Source organism: Phodopus roborovskii, unplaced genomic scaffold (genome assembly GCF_943737965.1).
Source record: "Phodopus roborovskii unplaced genomic scaffold, PHOROB, whole genome shotgun sequence".
In the NCBI taxonomy this organism is placed as follows: domain Eukaryota; kingdom Metazoa; phylum Chordata; class Mammalia; order Rodentia; family Cricetidae; genus Phodopus; species Phodopus roborovskii.
The window spans coordinates 6,720-27,900 of NW_026125022.1; the positions used below are offsets into that span (position 1 = coordinate 6,720).

Consider the following 21,181-nt stretch of genomic DNA (forward strand, 5'->3'; position numbering starts at 1 on the left):
GTTAGGGTGCTCAGGGGTTGGGTTGTGAAAGACCCCAAGAGTTCGGAGTCTGTCGGGGAGGCCTTTCCCCAAGAGACGAGACCAGCCCACTGGATGCAAATGCAAGAGGTTGTTCATTGCTCACACAGGTACCTGTGGATGCTTCAGTCTTTTGGGGGACTGAGCGTGCTGAGGTTAAAAACTCAGGCAGTTTATATAGGGTTGGGGTGGCAAGAAGCAGGCTTACAGAAGCAGAAGCATGTTACAGGGATTTCATTGGTCCATTTAATTCAGGCAATTAGGGTCAACCAAGAACAGAGTTGCTTATTCGGGTTGGGCACAAAGAATACAAAGAATTCAGTTATGACTATCTCAGTACCTGGTGGTCTCAATAGAATGCTCCCAGGACCTTCTGTTCCCAGATATCATCCTGCTGACCTTGCTTTGGTCCAAGCTGCAGACCACAGATATCTGGTAGGCATCAGAGGAGAAGAACATCTGGTTCCCTCCTGTACTTTCCCATAACTTGACCTTGGCAAGTTAGCAAGAGCAGCTCAAACAGGCAATATGCATAGTGGGGGTCTTTCAGTTGGTTTTGTGCTTATGTTGGCTCTGGGGCAAAGTTGGCTCTTGTGTCAGAGGTCTTGCCCAGACCTTTTACCCTACAGACTGTCCCTAATAGAGACAAAGAACCGCAACAAGCTATTCAAGGGAATGGAGGATTGCACTGTGGCACATGGGGTGCAGGGGGCGGGGGGTATAGGGGGTGTGAAATCAGAAATGCCTATGGTGTGGGGCCAGTGGAAAATGTATTGGCTTTGGTTCCTGTGGAGAACCTCAGAGCAAAGTTAGCATCTTAATAGCTATCTTTCCTACTACTCTCTTTAGATACTAACATACTGGTAATTTTCCATTCTCCTATGACTGTTTTCCTGTTAAGCATATGATGCAGCCTGACCCTGAAAGAGTCCCAGCTGCAGACTTATAGCAACTTATTTTATAGCAGGACACCTCACATCCTCCCTTTGGCCCATTCCCTCATTTCTCCACTACTTAAACCCTGAGGGTATATTCATTAATTCATTAAACGGGACTTGATCAGAATACTGTCTCTTGTCTCAAGTCTCTTGTCCCCCCCCCCCCCCCCCCCATTCTCCCTCCCTCCCTCAGGGTTCCCGTTGACTGACCCCGAGGGTCAGGGCAGGTTCCACCCTGCAGTTTCAGGTAAGGAGTATTTATGCTGAAAGGTATCTCTGAGCACAGGGGTCGTGGTTTCAGATAGGAACCATCTGGGCAAGCAGGTATCCTTGAGTGTGGAAGCTTCCATGTCAGGAACTGCCAAACAGAGAGATATGTTTGCCCATTAACAAAGGCCAGTTTATGTTTAGACAACATGATGCTGATGTGTCTGTCTGATGCAAGTGAGCTAAAACATGCTGACACTGAATGCAAGAGGCACACAAATCAGAAAAACAAACAAACAAAAAAACCTGACACATGTCCAGGGAGCCCCCAAATCAATACTGATGATCTGTTGCAGAACTACTCTTGGCAGAATGCCACTTTTATGTGGGTTCTATATAAATATGGGCATGAGGTCAGATGCCTTGGCCTGATTCTTTACCAGTTGCTACGATTAACCGTAGGCATGGCCTATACACTTGGCTTTGATGTGTGATTTCACTTTTTGAAGCAGGGTTTCTTGTGTCCCAGGTTGGCCTGGACCTTTCTATGTGGCCATGGGGTGAATTTGAACTTCTTTTTCTCTACCTTTTACCTCTCAAGTGTTAGGGTTATGGACAAGAGTCACCACGGCACATGATGTTATTTCTAACCATTGTCATGTCTGCAACCTCTTATCTGCCAACTAGTAAAAATTGAGTCTTAGCCGGGCAGGCAGTGGTGGTGCACTTTAATCCCAGCACTGGGGGAGGTAGAGGCAGGCAGATCTCTGTGAGTTTGAGGCCAGCCTGGTCTACAGATGAAGTTCCAGGGACAGGCAAGGCAACACAGCGAAACCCTTTCTCGAAAAAATCAAAACATAAAAATAAATAAAATAAAAAATAATTTCTTTTGAGTCTTAAGGGTGAAGAGTAGTATTCCGGTAACACTGGAGAGATGGCACTTCTACCCTGCACCACAGCATCTGCAGTTTCTGGATCCTGAGCTCCTGTGGCATTAATAATTTAACTGTCATCCTGGGCAGATCAACAAGAGCATACCATTCTGTTGCGCATCCACCTTATTGTCACCACGACTCAACCCATTCCAACCCAGGGCTCTCGTCTGCCTGATGTTGACGCTGCAGAATTTGCCTAGTCTGCGCCTGCGTACTTACGACATCCAACGCCTCTTCCTGAACACGAGGCCAGACCGGATTTCCGGTGGCCGCCATTATTCTAACTGTCACGCTGGAAGCGTTTGGGTACCTGTCCAGGGCTCCCGCTGTGCAGCGCTCGCAGGTGGGTAGGGTGGACTCAGGGCTGCTGGGTGGTCGCGGGCCGTGGCCTGGGCCGCACCTGAGCCACTGCCTCAGCTGTGCGGCTCAAGGCCTGTGCCTCCCTGCAAAACTATTTTTGTCTTCCGGCCCTTTTTATTCTAGGAAACCTGGTAGAGTTGGACGCTCAACTTGTGTCTACACCCTGCACACTCAGTGGAGGTAAGAGGAAACAGTGTTTCTCATATATCTATATATGCCCAAGAACTTCCTTTTTAGTTCTTGGTAACATTCTCTTAAATAGGTAAGTTTCATTAACATATTGGACTTTTATTACCTGAGTTCAGGTTGTAGTCCCCTGATCTTCCTGACTCAACTTTCCAAGTATGGGGATTACAGACCAAGTCAGTATAGGAAATAATATTTAGATGGTGTTTTAGTCACTGTTCTGTTGTTATGAAGAGACACGGTGACCACGGCAGCTATTACAAAAGAAAGCATTTAATTGGGAGTTTGCCTATACTTTCTGAGGCATCGTCCATTATCATCATGGCAGGGGGCATGCAGTTTGCAGGCAGGCACTGGAGAAGCAGTGAGAGCTACAACCAGATCCATAGGCAGAGACACAGACACTGGTTCTGTCATGGGCTTTTGAAAACTCAAAGACCTTCCTAATCCTTTTCAAAATAGTGCTACTCCCTGATGACTAAGCATTCAATTAGATGAGTCTGGGGGAGGGGAACATTCTTAGTCAAACCACTACAGATGGCACTTTAGTACAAGTTTTAAGAGATAAAATAGTTCATGATGAGTTCAGTGTATAGGAAAGTTATTTGGATGAAAGCATTTTTATGATGGAGAATTTCAGCTCCTCTATCTTTTTTAACTTTAATTTTTAGATTTTTCTTTATGTGTATGAGTGTTTGTGTGTGTATATACCATGTGTGTGTCTGGTTCCCACATTGGTTAGAAAAGGGCATCCGATCCCTTGAAACTGGCTTTAAAGATGTTTGTCAGCTGCCATGTAGATGCTAGGAACTGAACTGGAGCCCTGCAGAGAAGAACACATATTTTCAACTCCAGCTCTCTCTGGAGTTGTCTCTACTCTTAAAATATGCTTTACACTGTTAAATTAATTTTTCTTTTCCCTCACTGGCTAGATGACTGAACTTGATCAATAGAGAGCTTCTTGCCTCTTGGGACAGCCTCTTGAAAACTGAGATTAACAGCATGCACTGCCATGCCTGACTCATCTTTTCATTTCATAGCATACATGAATTATTCAAATAAAATTGAACCATTGCATATTTTCTTACTTTTTGTTTGTTTTTTGGTCTAGTTAAAACTATTTTTGGTACAAGAAAGTAAAAAGAACAGTAGTTGATAATTTTAGCACTCAAAATATTTTAAGCTACCAGCCAACGTTTATACACACATGCAAGGTAATACTGTTTGAGAAAGAATTTTAAATGCCCTAAGAATGAGGTTATGAAATTTTAACCCATGAGGCATGAGACTGTTAGCTGCCTAACACAACTGTTTGATACATGACGACTTAGTGAAAACCTTTTACCAGTTAGCAGAGTCTTCAGTGGAATGAATCAACTTGTAGAGCCTGCCCACTCTCTGTTTGTTTTCGTTGTTTTGTTTTTTTAAAGCAGGGTAGGATATAGCTCTGGTTGGCCTTGAGAACTGTATATTCAGTCATTGGTTGGATTCTTTTTGGTGATTGACACCAGTTTCTTGATCAACTTATGCTTGCTCCACTTGCTTTTCCTTTGAGTGCCTCCTTCATCATCATTTTCTGTTTTGTCTGAAAACAGGGTTTCTCTGTGTAACAGCCCCCAACTGTTGTGAGCGAAACCTGCCTTGTAGACCAGGCTGGCCTCAAACTCGCAGAGATCTGCCTGCCTCTGCCTCCTGAGTGCTGGATTAAAGTTGTGTACTACTATACCTGGGTACCATCTTTGTCTTTTGTTAACAACTAGAAGTTTTTGCCTTTCTCCTCTCTCACACAGTGTGTGCCTGTTGACTTTGTTCTTCACTATGGCTTCTCACAAGACATTCAGGATCAAGCGATTCCTGGCTAAGAAACAAAAGCAAAATCGTCCCATTCCACAATGGATTCAGATGAAAACTGGCAACAAAATCATGTACAACTCCAAGAAAAGACACTGGAGAAGAACCAAACTGGGTCTATAAGGAACTACACATATTTATGCTGTTTGAAGGACACCATTATCTTACTGTATCAAGTTTAAAACATTACCATTGTCTGGACACCTAAGTATGTTTATTGGGAGTATGAGTTTCCCCTTTGTTTCTGTGCTCTTGTGTTCATTCAGTAGTTCAGTAATAAATATGTGAAACCTTGTGTTTGGAAGAACAATGTTTGCAGTGTCTTACAACTTGTTTTGTGGTTCTGGAGAGCAAACTACAACCATTTCCATAATAGACGAGTAGTCTGTCGGTGAGCTCCATCTCTGGCTCTTTTCGGGAAGTTGAGGGTTGATACATTGCCTTCAAACTCACAATTCTCCTTTCTCAGCCTCTGAATGCTTGGAGGACTCCAGCAAACCTAAGTGACAGAAGTTGTAAAAAGAAACTTATTTGTTAAGACTCATTTATCATTACACATGACTGTTGAAATTAGATGACTTTTTTTTTTCAAACAATAGTTGCATTCTGGTCCTTTATATGTGTCTCATTTAACAAATGATAAAAAGTGGTTGTTGCCACACTTATTTCCAGCACACAGGAGGCAGAGGCAGGTGGATCTCAGTGAGTTCAAGGCCAATCTGGCCTAGCCAATTCTGGCAATTGAGGGCTACAATGAGACTATCTCCAAAAAGGGGGAGAGGGCTTTAAATCCCTCTGCATGTTTCTGACTTTCCTGTCTCTGTAAATGGTTTCGCTGCTTCCGGTGCTCTTTAATACCTTAGCAATTTTTTTTTCTGAGTGTTGCCAGTAGAAGTGTTTGTCCTACTTTTTTTTTTTTTTTCTTTAGAAGACTTTCTAGCACCTATGTATGGCTTCTGTTATACAGTTGCAGACTGTGTGTATATTTAAGGGTTAATGACCTAAAGCCTCTGGATTGAGAACTCTGGACAAGAAAAGTTGACTGATACCCACGGGTACATTTGTTATGGAGATCTACAAACCTCCTGGTATCTACCACTTCCAGACTGCAAGGGAACTGACCTGCACCCCTCATCCTTCATCCAAGGTTTCCCTTTTCTGTCCTGTTAGGAGACCACTGAGGAGACCTGAATAAGTCAAATGGTAAGGAGCCTGGACCTCCCAGTTTGAGCTTTTTAAAGGCAAAAACCTCAACTGTGTGATGTACTCAGGCAGCTGTGGACATCTGTAGCAAGTCAGCATTGTTTACAGAAGTAGAAAGATAGCAGTAAGCATCAGGCTGTTCTCAAAATGAGTTAGGGTTATAGTGTACAGAAATTTATGACTGATCTATGTGATCAGTGACCAGTTCATACAAGATAATTTTAGTTTTTCTAAAGAATGCTTTGACAAGATACTATAACTATAATTCAGTAACCCCTGCAGCTTGGATGGAAAAGTATTCTGGCAACTGGGAGCCAAGGAATACCACAAAATCACTGTAAGTACAGTAGCTTACAACCCTACCCCCAGGGAAAGGTTTCCCCAGTATAACAGCTCTGCCCCAGCAGGGGAGGGTTTCCCCAGCCCAGTTGTTACAGCTCTGCTCAGGTCCCACAGAGTGAACAATTCTGCTCTGCTAGTGCAAGGTTTCCCAAGTGAAAGTGTTACAGTCTTGCCTTCTGCTCCCCCCCCCCCCCCCCCCAAGCTCTGTCTCTGCACTGGTGAAAGAAGTGTGTCACCCAAACATTTAAGAGATTTATTGGGCCAGGCGATGGTGGCACATGCCTTTAATCCCAGAACTCAGGAGGCAGATCTCTGAGTTCCAGGCCACCCTGGTCTACAGAGCTAGTTCCAGGGCAGGCTCCAAAAGCAAAGAGAAATCCTGTCTCAAAAAAACAACAAAAGAAAACAGTCAATATGACGGAGGAATCCAGGAGAGTGGCTGCTTTATGCCAAAGGCAGCAGCAAACTGAACAGGCATAGGGCTTATATAGTGATTTTTAGGGGTGGAGTTTTTCCAGGGTGGAGATTTTCAGGATTAGAATTGGTCAAATTTCAATTCCCTTGCGTTTTCACAAGCTCAGATTGTCTAGATTTTGTGCTCAGGGATTGGTTGGTTTTATGCTCAGTTGATCAGGGTCAGCTTTGGCTCTCGTTTCAGGGCCAACATGTTTCACTGGCCCTTTTTAGCCATTTTGCTCTAGTTTTGGGGAGAGGGGTGTGTTTCTTTTACTGACACTGGCTCCAAGGCCAAGGTGTGGTTTGTTTTTGTTTTTAGCCCTGGTTTTAGGGTCAGGGTATGTTTATTTGGCTCTGGTTACAGGGTCAAAATATGTTTCTTTGACTGGCCCTTTTTCCCTACACTATATATCCCCAAGAACCCAATGCCATGTAGGCATTGCCTCTGCTATGGAGTGACTGCAACTAAAAGTTGTTCTGATTAAAGGAATGATTCTACTTCTGGAGATGCCTATCTTCTTTTTTCTATTTCCAAGTTGCCTCCATCAATCCAACATGTGTGAATAAACATGTTCTGTTATAATAAATTTTATTTACCAAAATTGGTGGTCATCCCTGGATTGTATTTTACCATACATGGAAGTCCTTATGAATCTTTTACACCTTCCTGTCAATACTTCCTACTCTGCATCCTTTGGTGTAAATACTGCCTATCAAGCATTTCATAACAAGCAATTTCTAATAGCCAGTTGTTATCTGATTGATAACACATTATGGGCTTTTACCAAAGAGATGTAAACAAAAGTCTTCTCATTCCACACAGGGCACCAACAATGAAAACAAACACCCCCTTAACTGGAATTACTTACAAAAGCACAGTGACTTTTGTGCATCTATACCACTAAAGAAAAACACCTCCCAGCAACTGTCAACTGTCACAATCCTTACAATGGAGTGGAGGCCTTCTAAGCTCTCCCTGCCCCCCTCCCTCACCCCCCATCCCAACTGTTAATTAACTGCCATATATCTTCAGGAAGGGGAGGGGCCTCAGGAATCCCTCTCCCCTAGCAACTGTTACTTGTATCTTGAGAAGGAGTATGGCCTTGTGAACTTGCCCAGTCTTCTACAGACTTTCTGCATGGCAGCAGCCATATCATACTTGGAGGACAATATACAAGATAGTGAGATCCATTATAACAAGATAGTAAAAAGAGGCTTGTATTTCTGGATACAACTGGATTTATCTAGGGCAAAGGTTCAGATCAGTCTTATCCCTTTACCTGCAATAGTCATTTATAAAATGACAGTTACCTTTACTTAGTTATTTAGAATTCTATCAGTTAATATATCCCAAAGAGTGTTAGTAAGATGGCTCAGTGTTACATGAGATTCTTGCCCGACTGGTCCTGAGGCCCTTGAGCCCCAAATAAATAAATGGATGCTATATTAGTTATAAAATTGTTGGCTGGTGGCTAGAGCTTCTTATTGGCTAGCTCTGCCTTAATTATTAACCCATTAATATTAATCTAAGTATTTCCATGTGGCTTACTGGAGAATTCCAGCTGCATCCTCTCTTGCCGGGCTCACATTCTCTCTTCCTCTGGTAACCCAAACTATCCATCCTGGTCACTAGCCACACAGTGCTTTATTCATCAACCAATAAGAGAAACATATACACATACAGTGGGTCTTTCCCCATCAGCTCAGTGAGTAAAGGCATTGTACTTCAAAAGTCTGAAGAGATGATAACCATAGGTTGTAAATCTATATAGTACTTCCATAGTAATATATGGATACCATAATTTTATTAACATAAAATTAACCACATTAGCCATAGCAATTATACTTTATTTCTATTCCATAATTTAATGCAATATTTATAAGGCCCTTGTAAGCTAGAAACATGAATGCTGGAACATAAAATTAACCATAATAATCATACATTGTTCTATTGCTGTCACTGTTCTATTGCTGTGAAAAGACACCATAACCAAGGCAACTCTTACAAAAGGAAGCATTTAAGTGGGGGATTGTTTACAGTTTCAGAGGGTTAGTCCATGATCATCATGGCAGGAAAATGACAGGTATGGTGCTAGAGCAGTAGCTGAGAGCTTTACATCCTGATCCATAGGCAGACAGAGAACTTGGGTCTGGCATCACAAAGCCCCACCCACAGTGATACACTTCCTTCAATAAGGCCATACTGCCTAATCCTTTTAATCCTATCAAAGAGTTCTACTCCCTGGTAACTAAGCATTCAACTATATGAGGGCATTCAGTTTCAAACCAACTCTTCATTTTGTCATATCATTTAATGTTGAACTCATTACAGTCTGTAAGCCTGTACATGGGTGCTGGGGAGTAAACTTGGGTCCTTTAGAAGGGCAATAGAACTTTTACTGAGTACCAGTTATATATAGGAAAACAGAAACAGGTACTATGTAAGGGATAATGGAAAAGGTATGGATGTAAGAGGGTGGTGGTAATTGTATTTGTGATAACTGAGCTACTGATTAATACTTTTGGGGTTTTTGCAGTTATGTTCAGCTAGTGGCTGAGGACTTTCAGCTTTTATTGCTTATTCTGATAAGACCTAGAAAATCTGGTCAGTTTTTAGAGACTTCCTGAAACTATTTTGATTTACCTTCCTGTTTAAGGAGCTTCTCTACAGGATGGAATCTTTCAATATGGGGAGGAAACTCTCATACAACAACTTGGCGGCAGGCCATAAGGCATGTCCTTCCCCAAAAGGACATTGTTAAGTACCAGGCTTCACCAAATATGACTCCACCTAGGGTAACAGATATTTGGGACTATGTAGAGAGCTTAAGTAAAATGTCAGGGTGCTAGGACTGACCAGCCTGTCTGGCAAGAACAAATATATTTTAGAAAGACACTTAAACTACAGTCTTTGGTTATACCACCCTGTGAAAGAATGGAACCCAAGAAATTAGAATTAAATCAGGGATGCGCTGGAAGAGAAAGGACTGGAGCTCCAGGGGGCATCCAGAAAATGTGCTTGTCTCCTGAAGAAACAATTGTCAGATGTACTACAATAGACAGAGATCACACTGTGGCCAGACTATTTCAGTTTAAACTCTATTGAGGAGACTAGGAGTTAGGCAGACTCCCTGATAGACACACAGATAGGGGGAGAGGCCATGACTGAGTAATAAAGGTGGTGAATTTACAAGATGGCCTGGGACAGGCTTCCTAAGGGCTCTCTCAGGGAAAGGCAGTGAGCACGAAAGGACCTGTTCAGCATCAAGTATAAAGGGAAGATAATACAAACAATACGAGGATTCTGAGCAGACTCTCAGGATCTGTCTGTCCCTTCTCCCAATTTTGGTTTTCTTAGTTGGCTTATTGAGGACGAGTGGCAAAACCCAGCTTGTTGCAGCGCACGGAATGATCCCTAAGGCTTTTATAGCAGGATCATGTTTTAAATATGCATATAGTTAAATGTGTATCCCTCCATGAATTTGTGTGCATCACGTGCACATAAGTGACCTCGGAAGCCAGAGGGAAGGGGTTGGATCCCTTGGAATTGGAATTATAAGCAGTTGTGAGTGAGCTGCCTGATGTGGGTGGAGCGCTGGGAACTGAATTCTCTATATGAGGGCATATGCTATAAATTGCAGAGCCATTTAATTCTTCGGTCCACAGGGCCACTCAACATAGCAAACTTTAAGGGACAGACATCTGAAAATTCAGTAATAAGGACACGTGTTACTGTACTGCGATATTTATTTATTTTGACTATCTATCTATCTATCTATCTATCTATCTATCTATCTATCTATCTGACATTGGTGGTTTGGAGTTCATTCAGACTTGCATTTAATCCACATAGATCGGCTAGGCCCTGCCTCAGGCTTGCTGAAATTAAAGGAGTGGGCCACCAGGTGTAGCAAACAAGACTTTCCCATAGTGGGCTATGGGCTGTGTGAGAAAGAGGAATTTGGAAGATAATCCTCCCCCACCTTAGCAATGCAGAGTAGCCGCTTAAGGACATTTTGCAAACAGCCCCCATTGGTCATGAGACCTTGTGTCTCCAGAGCACATCTGTTGAAAGTGATGAGAAATACTGTTTTTCGTGATTTCTCGGCCCTTTCTCTTCAGAGGCGCCACAGAACGTCAGTAAAGGCTCGCTGGAGCAGCAAAGCCTCAGTCCCCTGTGGTATCTCGAATTTACAGGTCTCTGGAGGATCACCATCCCGGGTTCTAACCCAAATCTATAACCCTTTTTCTCTGGGACTTGCTTTTGCGAACAAAGTTTCGTTAGTAAGAACTTCCTAAACACCACTGAAATCTTTGCGCAAGGCGGGCCCTCGCCCGCGCGCTCGCCCGCACGCCCGCCTCAGGAGCCGCGCTGAGGCCCCGGGCCAGCCCCAATCGCGGGATCGTGCGTCCGCGGCGCGCCTCCAGTCAGTTTACTTTCCCCTCAGCCGCTCTGCTCCCCGCCCACCGTCTCCGTGATTGGCTGGGTTCCCTGCCCTTCGCGCGGTCATTGGCTGGCAGCGGCCGGGGGGCGGAGGGGAAAGAGATTTAGTCTGGCTCCCGCTCCGCCGCGGGTCATTTCGTCTGAGGTGGCGGCTCACTTCTCCGTGGAAGCCGTCGGGGAGCGGCGCCCCGCCGCGGGGTACGTTGCGGGCGGCGGTGGCTCCGTGCGGGCGGCGGTTAGAGGGCCGGCTGGCTTCATGGCGGCGCTCGCCCCGCGGAGGCCGGCCCCGACCTGGAGGGAACCGGCCCTGAGGAGCGCAGGCTCGGCCGCGGGCGGGAGCGGCCGCCCGGGGCGGCGGCGGGGGGTGGGGGGAGGTGAGGGTCGCCGCGGCGGGAATGGCTGGTGCTGTGCACTCGGTGTGGGGCAGGTGAACTGATGATGCAGCAAATGTCCGCGTCGGCGTCTGTATCCGCTGGTCAGGGTCAGAGATGCGGTCGGCCTGTTGTAAAACACACAGGTGCCAGAAGAATTACCTGGAGCTCGCCTTGTGGTCTTGATCTGTGGTGGGCGGGCAGACCAGGAGGGAGAGTCACATCTGCTGACCAATTTGCTAAAAGAGACTGGCACCTGGAGCAAGCCCTTGGCGCCTTGAGCTTGCAGCTCCATAGTGTCATGGGGTACCTGTATAAACCCCCCGCCCCCCCCTCCATAACTCTAATTATGTGGAGTCCTTATTCACCACCGGCAGGGCTGTCTAACGCAGAGTAGCTGGAGCATCCCCACCCTTCAATTTGTATTAAAAATTTAAAAGTACTGTTTCGAAAGCAGCTATGGGTATCTGCAGGGAGCAAGCATTGTTTGCAGAAAGGAAATAAAATGGCAGTTAAGACCTCAGGCTGTTCTCATAACCTTAAGGTCAAAGTCACATTGCATAGAAATATATGATAGAAATATATGGTTGGTCTACATGACCAGTAACCAGTTTATCCAAGATAACTCAAAATTTTTACTTTAATTATTATTGTTGTTGGGTTTTTTTGGTTTTTTGTTTATTTTTTGTTTGTTTGGTTTTTTTTGTTTTGTTTTTTTGTTTTGTTTTGGGTTTTTTTTGGTTTTTTTTTTTTTTTTTTTTTTTTTGGAGACAGTGTTTCTCTGTAGGTTTTGGAGACTGTCCTGGAACTCTCTTTGAAGATCATGCTGGCCTTGAACTCAGAGTTCTGCCTGCCTTAGATGAGATCAAAGGCTTTTGTCACCACTGCCCTGCTCAAAATTTTTCTTAATTCTTTCACGAATTGTCACAACTACAGTGTTCAGTACTCCACTACAAATAGGACTCTGTGATTGAAGCTGAACACCATTCAGATAGAGGTTGATTTTAGTGACTCCTGAAAAAGACAAAAACAATTAACAGTTTCTTATTCATCTTTTTCCAGGTTTAGCAAACAAGTTAAAGAATGTGTCTCAACAAAGGAAGCAACAATGGCCTCTCTGCTTAAAATTCTTAAGGAAACTGACTTTTGTCTGGTGTAGTGGGGCACAGTTTAAATCCCAGCATTTGGGAAGCAGAGGCAGGAGCATCTCTTGTGAGTTTCCAAGGCCAGTCAGTGTGACCCTGTCTTAGTAAATAAATAAATGTGAAAAGGAGTGAAATGATTAATTACATCGTTGAATTTAGGTCTTATGAATGTTGCTTTTTATGTTAGTTGGTTTATCCCTCAATTTTTTTTAAAGAGAGGTTGAATCTAACCTTAATGAAATTTGTCTCCATAACTCAGTACAGATGTAGATGAGCTACATATTAACTTCTGTACAACAGAAATATGTAAGCAGTGCATTTAAAAAATACTTAGCAGCTAATGCAATTTAGCTACCACTTGAATTTTTTGGCTTTACTTTATCGACTCTGTACTTGTGTCAGTCTTGAATCTCTACTGTTTTCTTACTACTAAGTGTTTGGAATTTTGATATGGAACTTAAAACCGTCCCTTGATTTCTGCTTGCCTTTATATCATAATTCTCTGATGTATGTATAATGATAAAATTATTTTATTGTGTGGCATGTATATGCTCCTCCATTGGGTTCTAGAATTAGGCTTCCATGGCAAGTTCTTTTACCTACTGAGCTATCTTACTCTCTGAGGCTTAAATAAACCTGGACCCCTACTATAACACATAGCAATAATCTTGGATAACTCTTTAATCTTTATAATTACAGGTAAAGCATTCTGTACTTAAGCATTATCTAAAGAGAAAACAATGAGTTTTATAGCATTGAGGCTGTGCTAAGGGTGAGCCAGTAGGGTCACAACTTAAAGGCCTACAAAGGTGGTTCAAGGCCAGCTTCAGCATCTTTAGTGAGGTTTTGTCTCAAAATAGAGTAGAAAAAGGGCTTAGTGGTAGAGTAATTGCCTAGCATGAATGAGGCCATGGATTCAATGCCCAGTAGTATATAAACACTCTCTCCGAATTAAAAAAAAAATGAGATAATCATATACAATTTTAAAATTTGAATGTGAACCATTACAAATGTGAGTGAGGTTTATGGTTATAAATCTAGCCACCAGCTGGATAGAGCACTCATATTTTTACTGAAATCAGAACTCCAGCACTAATAAATGTCAGTACAGTGTGAGGATGTTTCTATAATCTCAGCAGCACCTGGGAGGTATAGACTGGATTCCAGGAGCAAGTAAGACTAGCCAAATTGGTGAGCTGAGAATTCATTGAGAGATCTTGCCTTAATATCTGTGATAGAGAGTGATACAGAGAGATGCTTAAAGTTAACCTCCCAAATTTGAACAAACACATGTGTATTCATACAAAGCTAAAAAACAAAAATCCACAGGCTTGGCAAGATAGCACCATGGGTACTTGCTGTTCAATTGACTCTGCAATTCCATCCCCTGGATCTACCTCCTAAAGGGAAAGGACCAACTCTCACAAGTTGTCCTCTGACCTCCCAATCCAAGACACACACACACAAACACATACTTAGGACATGTGTGACTCCCTCATATATCAGACAAAATCTTTTTCTTTTTAAATCCAGGCACTCTCTTTGTAGTCCTGGCTAGCCTGGAACTTGGTATGGCGACCAAACTGGCCTCTAACTCACAGAGATCTTCCTATCTCTGCCTTCTGAGTGCTGGAACTAAAGGTCTGAACCACTTAATCCCAGCATTTGGAATGCAGAGGCAGGCATATCTTGGAGGCCAGCCTGATGTACAGATTGCATTTTGTGAAGTTTTGCTTTTGTTTTTTCAAGACAGGATTTCACTATGTAGTCCTGGTTGCCCTGGAACTCACTCTAGGCAAGGCTGGCCTCTGCCTTCCCAGTGGTAGAATTAAAGGCATATACCCCCACTTAAATTGCACTTAAAAGAACCTAACTTGAATGCTGTTGAAGGGTTTCCGTTCTTGAAAACAACCTACTAAGAAAGTACTTCCTCAGAGAGTCACACCAAAGAAAACAGAGGCGACTACAGGTTTGGTACGGAGGAACTTTGCATTTCAAAGTGGTAGCAGAATGTGACAGTGTGGCATAAATGGTACTGATTTTGCAGGCATGTTGGGGTCATGTAGTCATAAGGCATGGTTAAAGAAAGTAACCTGTTTGTGTTGTTTTGTTTTGTAGGAATCCACAATTAAGAGATTGACTTGAGCTGGACATGTTGGTACAGCAGAGGCAGGTGGATCTCTGAGTTCAAGATCAGACTGGTCTACGTAGTGAGTTCCACATCGGTCAGGGCTACATAGTAAGATCTTGTCTCAAACAAAAGACAGATTGGCTTCAGTCTCAGAAGAGATTTGGACTTTGAAACAGTTTTTGAACTGTTAAAGACTATGGGATTTTAAAATACATATTGTATTATGAAATGGCCATAAACCTGTGGGTCAGGCAATGAGTGTTGCCATTTGAAATGTGAAATGTCCCTTATAGCAGTGGTTCTCAATCTTCATAATGCTGTGATCCTCTTACCTCCATGCCTTCCTTGACACAGTCTGCATCCTCTAAAACAGTAAGCCAAAGTAGCACTTTCCTTCCTTAAATTGTTTCTTATCAAGTACAGATTATAGCAACAAAAAAGTAACTAATTCAGACTCATTACTTGGCAAGAATAGAGGGGCATCAGGCACATGAGTGGTGGTGCACAGACATAGATTCAGGCAAAACACTCATAGAAAATTTAAAATTTTTTGAAAATATTTTCATGAAATACCACAGAATAATACAGGTATGTGCTATGCTATTACATGAAATAGGAAAACAAAAACAAAATTGAGACAAATTACTAAAACATTAGAAAAAAGCAAACCTGTGTAGGGCTCTAGCAATGGATGAGATTGAATTAGGAGAAGAGAGCCCAAATCAAATTATTTCATTGAAAAGTTTTACTATACCTCTTCCCGTTTGTTAAAGAAGAGATCTAACTATGGTCATTAAGTTGTATAGACTCAGTTTTTGTGTATGATATTTCCTTAGCAATGATCTCATGGCTTTGACACTTTAATATCCTGGAGTCTCCAGTGCACTCAGGCTTCCCTTTCACAGATTTTATGAAATGGTCCTCAGGGCCTCCATGTAGGTCTCCTTTGCCACATACCTGGACTCGTTGTTCTCTTTATAGCAGAGGAAGATTACACAACCTCCTTGTCTTAGTTAGGGTTTTAGTGCTATGTAGAGATACCATGACCACAGAAACTTTTTAAATGTTTTTATTGAGCTATACATTTTCCTTACTGCCCTCTCCTCCCCTCACCCCGTTTACCCTCCCCTTTAACACCCAGGCTCCCATATCTTGTTTCTCCTTAGGCAGATCCATATGTGTCTCGCTTAGGGTCCTCTTTATTACCTAGCTTCTCTGGGGTTGTGGCCTGTAAGCTGGTTGTCTTTTGCTTTATGTCTAATATCCACTTATGAGTGAGTACATATTATATTAGTCTTTCTGAGTCTGGGTTACCTTAGTTCTGTCCATTTGCCTGCAAATTTTAAGATGTCATTGTTTTTTTACTGCTGAGTAGTATACCTTTGTGTAAATGTACCGCATCTTCCTTATCCATTCTTTAGTTGAGAGGCATCTAGGTTGTTTCCAGGTTCTGGCTATTACAAATAATGCTGCTTTTGTGGTAAGTGTGCATCCTTTGGGCATATTCCCAAAAATGATATTGCTGGGTCTTGAGGTAGATCTATTCCCAATTTTCTGAGAAATCACCATACTAATATACTGATTTCCAGACGGACTATACAAGTTTGCACTCCCATCAGCAATGGAAGAATGTTTCCCTTACTGCACATCCTCTCCAGCCTAACTTTTCCTGTAGTGTTTTTGATTTTAGCCATTCTGACAGGTATAAAAAGGTATCTCAGAGTTGTTTTGATTTGTATTTCTCTGATGACTAAGGGGGTTGAACATTTTCTTAAGTGTCTTTCAGCCATTTGAGATTCCTCCGTTGAGAGTTCTCTGTTTAAATTTGTACCCATTTTTTTTAATTGGATTATTTGGTATTTTGATGCATAGTTTCTTGAGTTCTTGGTGTATTTTGGAGATCAGTCCTATGTCATATGTAATGTTGGTAAAATCTCCCATTCTGTAAGCTGCCATTTTGTCTTGTTGACCATGCCCTGGGTTTCAGAAGGTCCCTTTTATTGATTGTTGCTTTCAGTGTCTGTGCTACTGGTGTTAATACAGGAAATGATCTCCTGTGCCAGTGTGTTCAAGGCTACTTACTTCTCACTTCTATGAGGTTCAGTGGATCAAGGCAACTCTTACATGGGAAAACATTTAATTGTGGCTGGCTTACAATTGAGATGTTTAGACTGTTATCATGGCATGAGCATGGTGGCATTCAGGCAGACATGGTACTGGAGAAGGAGCTGAGAGTTCTACATCTTGATACATAGGCAGCAGGAAAAGAATGCCACTAACATTACTTGAACTGAGACCTCAGAACCCACCCTTAGTGATATACTGCCTCCAACAAGGCCACACCTAATTGTGCCATTCCTTGTGGGTCTATGAGGGCCATTTTCTTTCAAACCACTGCACCCCTTATCTCATGTTTCCTTCATGGCTCCAAAGCCAGAACCATATGGCCAGCACTGCCAAGTTCAGCTGCCTGCTTAAGGTGAATAATGGGCCCCTCCTTGAATTACTTTGCATAAGCTTTGGTTTGTTGTTGCTTTTTGAAGCAGAAAAAAAAAAAAAAAAAACAAAAAAACCCTCAGTCCTTTTCCTTTTACAAGTTGCAATATTAGATGGATGGGGTCATAACCTGAAGAGGGTAGTAGGACTATTCATAGTAGACTATTTTTCAGCTAATCCTTGGCTCCAAAATTCAATTTTCTGGTGCTCTTTTTGATTAACACTGTACATTTTTTTCCTTTTTACTCTGTTTGTGTGCTTTCATTGTGTAACCTGTATAAAAGTGATTACTGGTAACCACTGAACAGTTACTATTAAGCTGTCATGTAATCTTCTCGGCCAAAGAAATTAATCTAGAGCTCTCCAGTTTGGTCTCAGGCAGATACTTAGGACATGAACAAGAAGCAGCCACATTTTTAATCGTTGTATCACAAGAGTGGTCTCTGATCCAGGGCTAGTATTGGTCTCTGAAACCTCATCATCTGAACCTCCAGTAGTCCACATTGATGTCAGCACTACTGCCTTCCAAGATCCTACTAGGATATTTTGATAAGCCCTACTTAAAGCATTCACCTACCTTCTTGTTCCAAAGTCCTCCAAAGAGCAGCATGATAGGCCTGTATCATCAGTACCCCACTCCTGGTACCAACTTTTCTTAGTTGCTTCTCTGTTGCTATGGTAAGAAACAATAATAACCAAGGCAGTTTATCAAAGAAAGTGTTTGGGGAGTCCTTATAGTTTCAGAAGTTTAGAGTCCGTGACAGTCATGGTGGGAAAGCATGGGAGCCTGCAGGCAGGAATTGCACTAGAAGAGGCGAGAGAGGCCTATATGGAAATGTTTTGGACTTTTGAAACCCCAAAGCCCATCCCCAGTGACATATCTCTTCCAATAAGACTACACATAAGCATTTCCACCACCTGGGTACCAACTATTCAGACATACAAGCCTGTCGGGGCCATTCTTGTTCAAACTGCCACTCAGGTTTTTGGTGGTTTTTTTTTTTTTTTTTTTTTTGCCTCTTTTATTCAACAAAGGATCTTATGTGGATAGTTACATCTGAAAGTAAACTAAGAGAGATTAGAATAAATGTAAAACTTTTAGTCTTTTAAAAATAAGAACTAGTAAGTACACAATTATGAGAAATCCATAAAAATGACTGAAGAACAAATTAAGATCATCAAAATTAAAAGATAAAAGATTAGCATATAAAAAATAAGTCTGCAGTGATTGAGCTTAAATCCTCTTTTAAGTTTACACTGGATTTGTTGGTCAGCTTTAATCCAACATGGTAGCACAAACAAAACCCTGAGAATCTTGGGTTTGATCACTGGCACCTCCTAAAACTGGGTGTCTAGTAAATATCTGGAGTCTTAGAATTGAGATAAAGGCAGGAAGATCAGGAATGAGCTCCATAGTGAGTTTAAGGCGAGTGTGACTATATCAGTTTCTTTCTCAAAAAGTCAAGAAATGAAAAAAATTTGGCAGCTTTAAAAGTGAGCTTACTTGGTATATTAATTGCATTATAACTAGGGTTTATCAGAATATAACCCCATTCATTGTGGAACATCAGAACTTTAAATGAGTCCAAAAAGAAAAGAGCTTGTGTATAATAGTATCAAAAAGCAGTACAAGGCAGGAAGAATGGCTCAGTTGCTAACTTATTTCACTAAGACCTTAGTTCAACCCCCAGCTCTCATGTGAAAACGAAAGCAGTTGCCATGGACTGACCCAGTTAGGGATCTCTAGTAATCAGGTCGGTAAGGTAAGGATTTGGCAAGTGACAGACACAACACAAAGAGAAGTGGTTTGAATCTGTTGTAAGTTTACTCTAGTGAGAGAGCATCAGATATATACACATGATTTAGGAACTAAGATTTGACCCCATGTCAGGTTATACATAGTCACATCTAATGAGTGGTTACATGTTGACAACTTATCTTGAAACTAAAAGAACAGAGCAGAAAGTACCCTTTGAGTACCATCTGGCCTCTAGACAGTGGTTAATAGCCTCAGACCTGAGGTCAATTTTATTCTTAAAATTTTGTTGAGCTGCCTCCTATATAAAAAATGTAGAAGTTTGTAAAGCTTAATATATTTATGATCAGTCTGGCCAATTTGGCTCTTTTTGAAGCCCCCCCATCCAACTTTGGGGGAGGTGAGCATATAGTTTTTGTAATTGTTTTGTTAAACTAATTTGGTCCCTTTTGTCAATAAGCAACAAGGAGGCCTTGCTCTAGCTAATATCTACTAAGTGTGTGACACACCTTCTCTCCATCTATAATTACTCATCTATTTCCCTGATCATATACTCCTGTATCAGCACAGAAGGGGTTGTAGTCCTGAGTCTCTGTGGAGTTTCCCTGTTTATTGGAGGCACCTACCATTGTCCTTTGAGTAGGTAATGCCTTCTACCATAAATCGTAGTAGTAGGAATTCGTAGTAGTAGACTGTTCTTCCTAGCTCCTGGTGAACTCCCTGGGTCTTTTTCCTACTAGTCTTTGAACTTTTATCCGTTTACTATCTACCAAGACTTGGCCAGGACCTGTTGTATTAATTATAGCCATAAAAAAATCAAGAAAGATAAGGTATAGAACCCAAATCCACAGAACTTGGATCAGTGCACTGGAACAAAGCATAGGGGCAGGATGCCAAGGACCTCCGGGAGACTAAGTTCCATGGAACACATGCCCCTGGTCTGTAAACATGGTTTTCACCATGTCACACAGAGCCAACCATAGTGATGGTGCATGCTTATAATCCCAGTGATTGAGAAGAGAGACAAGAGGATTCTGGATTCTCTCAGCCAATCTAGCTTGGGTTTCTCTGAGCTATGATTTCCACCCTGGTGTTACCATGTCTACCTGTTCTGTGCCTGAGGCTTCTTTCCCACTGGGGAGCTAGATATACTGTTTCCTACTTTTTCTTTATATCAACTTTCTCTGGTACTTGGTTTTTAGTGAATATATGGACACATTTTTATTTTTATATTCATTTATGTCTTAGAGCTTTCTACAGAAATAAAATTTGCCCACTTCAAAGAGATATGGTCTGTTTTTTTTCCAAAAACTTTTACCATACCATTCATGTTTATACATGTGACCCATCTAGGGTTACTTTGCTATTTTTTTCTGTTACCTATTACTTTGAAATTTATTAGATAAGGTATGAGATAAAGAGTAAAGTATGTTTTTTTCCCCCATGTACCTATCTAGTAAACATGAATCCTGTATTAATACCAGTCTTTTTCTCCTTTGTCCAGACAAGTCAAATGGTTTTATGTGAAGCTCTTTCTGGTTTCTGTCCTATTAGTACCACTGTCTTTATTATAGTACATACTATTTAAAATCTTGGTTCTAATTGTTTCTATTTAGAATAAAGCTTCCAAATAGAAATGATCAATATAGAGAAATATTCTCAGTATTATTTTAATATTATTATAACTAACCGGGTAAATGCATTTAAATCTTTTTTTTTTTTTTTTTTTTTTTTTTGAGGCAAAGTATCATGTTAAATATATCTTAAACTCTAGGATACAAATTATGGAAAGTCCAGACAGAAAAAGACAGAAGGTTTTAAAGGCCAAAAAAACAATGCCTGCAAGTTGCCGGAAGCAGTTGGAGATCCTGAACAAGTCAAAGAATGTTGAAGCTTCAAAAGCAACAGTTGGAACTAATACTGTTTCAAACGGTAATCAGAGCTTAAGTCCTGACGTTCTAGCTAGCAAATGTATACATTCTGAACATGCTAACTCCTCATTTGTGTAGCATTCTTCCAGACTTTAAGCATTAGAAGAACTGTTTCAGAAACAAGGTCAGGAACCACTGATGATCAGGGTGTATGTTCTTACACAAAGCCAGGGACACCTAACTCTTCTGTCAAATACTCCACACAAGAGCTGACAGAATTGCAGAACAAATGTATCAAGATCATTTTCTAAACATGAAGAGAATTACAATAACTTTATATTAAAAAGTTGATGGTGTTAAATAGGTGTTAAATAAGTGCTATAATCCAGAGTACTTTAGATGATAAGAGAACCCACAAGATAGCTTTTAATTTAGAAGCAAACTTTACTTCAGAGCCTAAAGATCAAAGTT

General features: G+C 41.7%; 1 protein-coding gene across 1 annotated transcript in view; it reads left to right on the top strand.

Annotated features, from left to right (window-relative positions):
• The first annotated feature begins 12,395 nt into the window (after nucleotides 1-12,395).
• Nucleotides 12,396-21,181, top strand: part of LOC127226707 (activating transcription factor 7-interacting protein 2-like) — a 40,466-nt gene continuing 31,680 nt past the window's right edge. Inside the window, 3 exon segments of the mRNA XM_051191181.1 lie at nucleotides 12,396-12,523; nucleotides 14,575-14,666; nucleotides 20,614-20,771. Of these exon segments, the coding sequence (XP_051047138.1) occupies nucleotides 20,624-20,771 (148 nt within the window). The 5' untranslated portion in view covers nucleotides 12,396-12,523; nucleotides 14,575-14,666; nucleotides 20,614-20,623.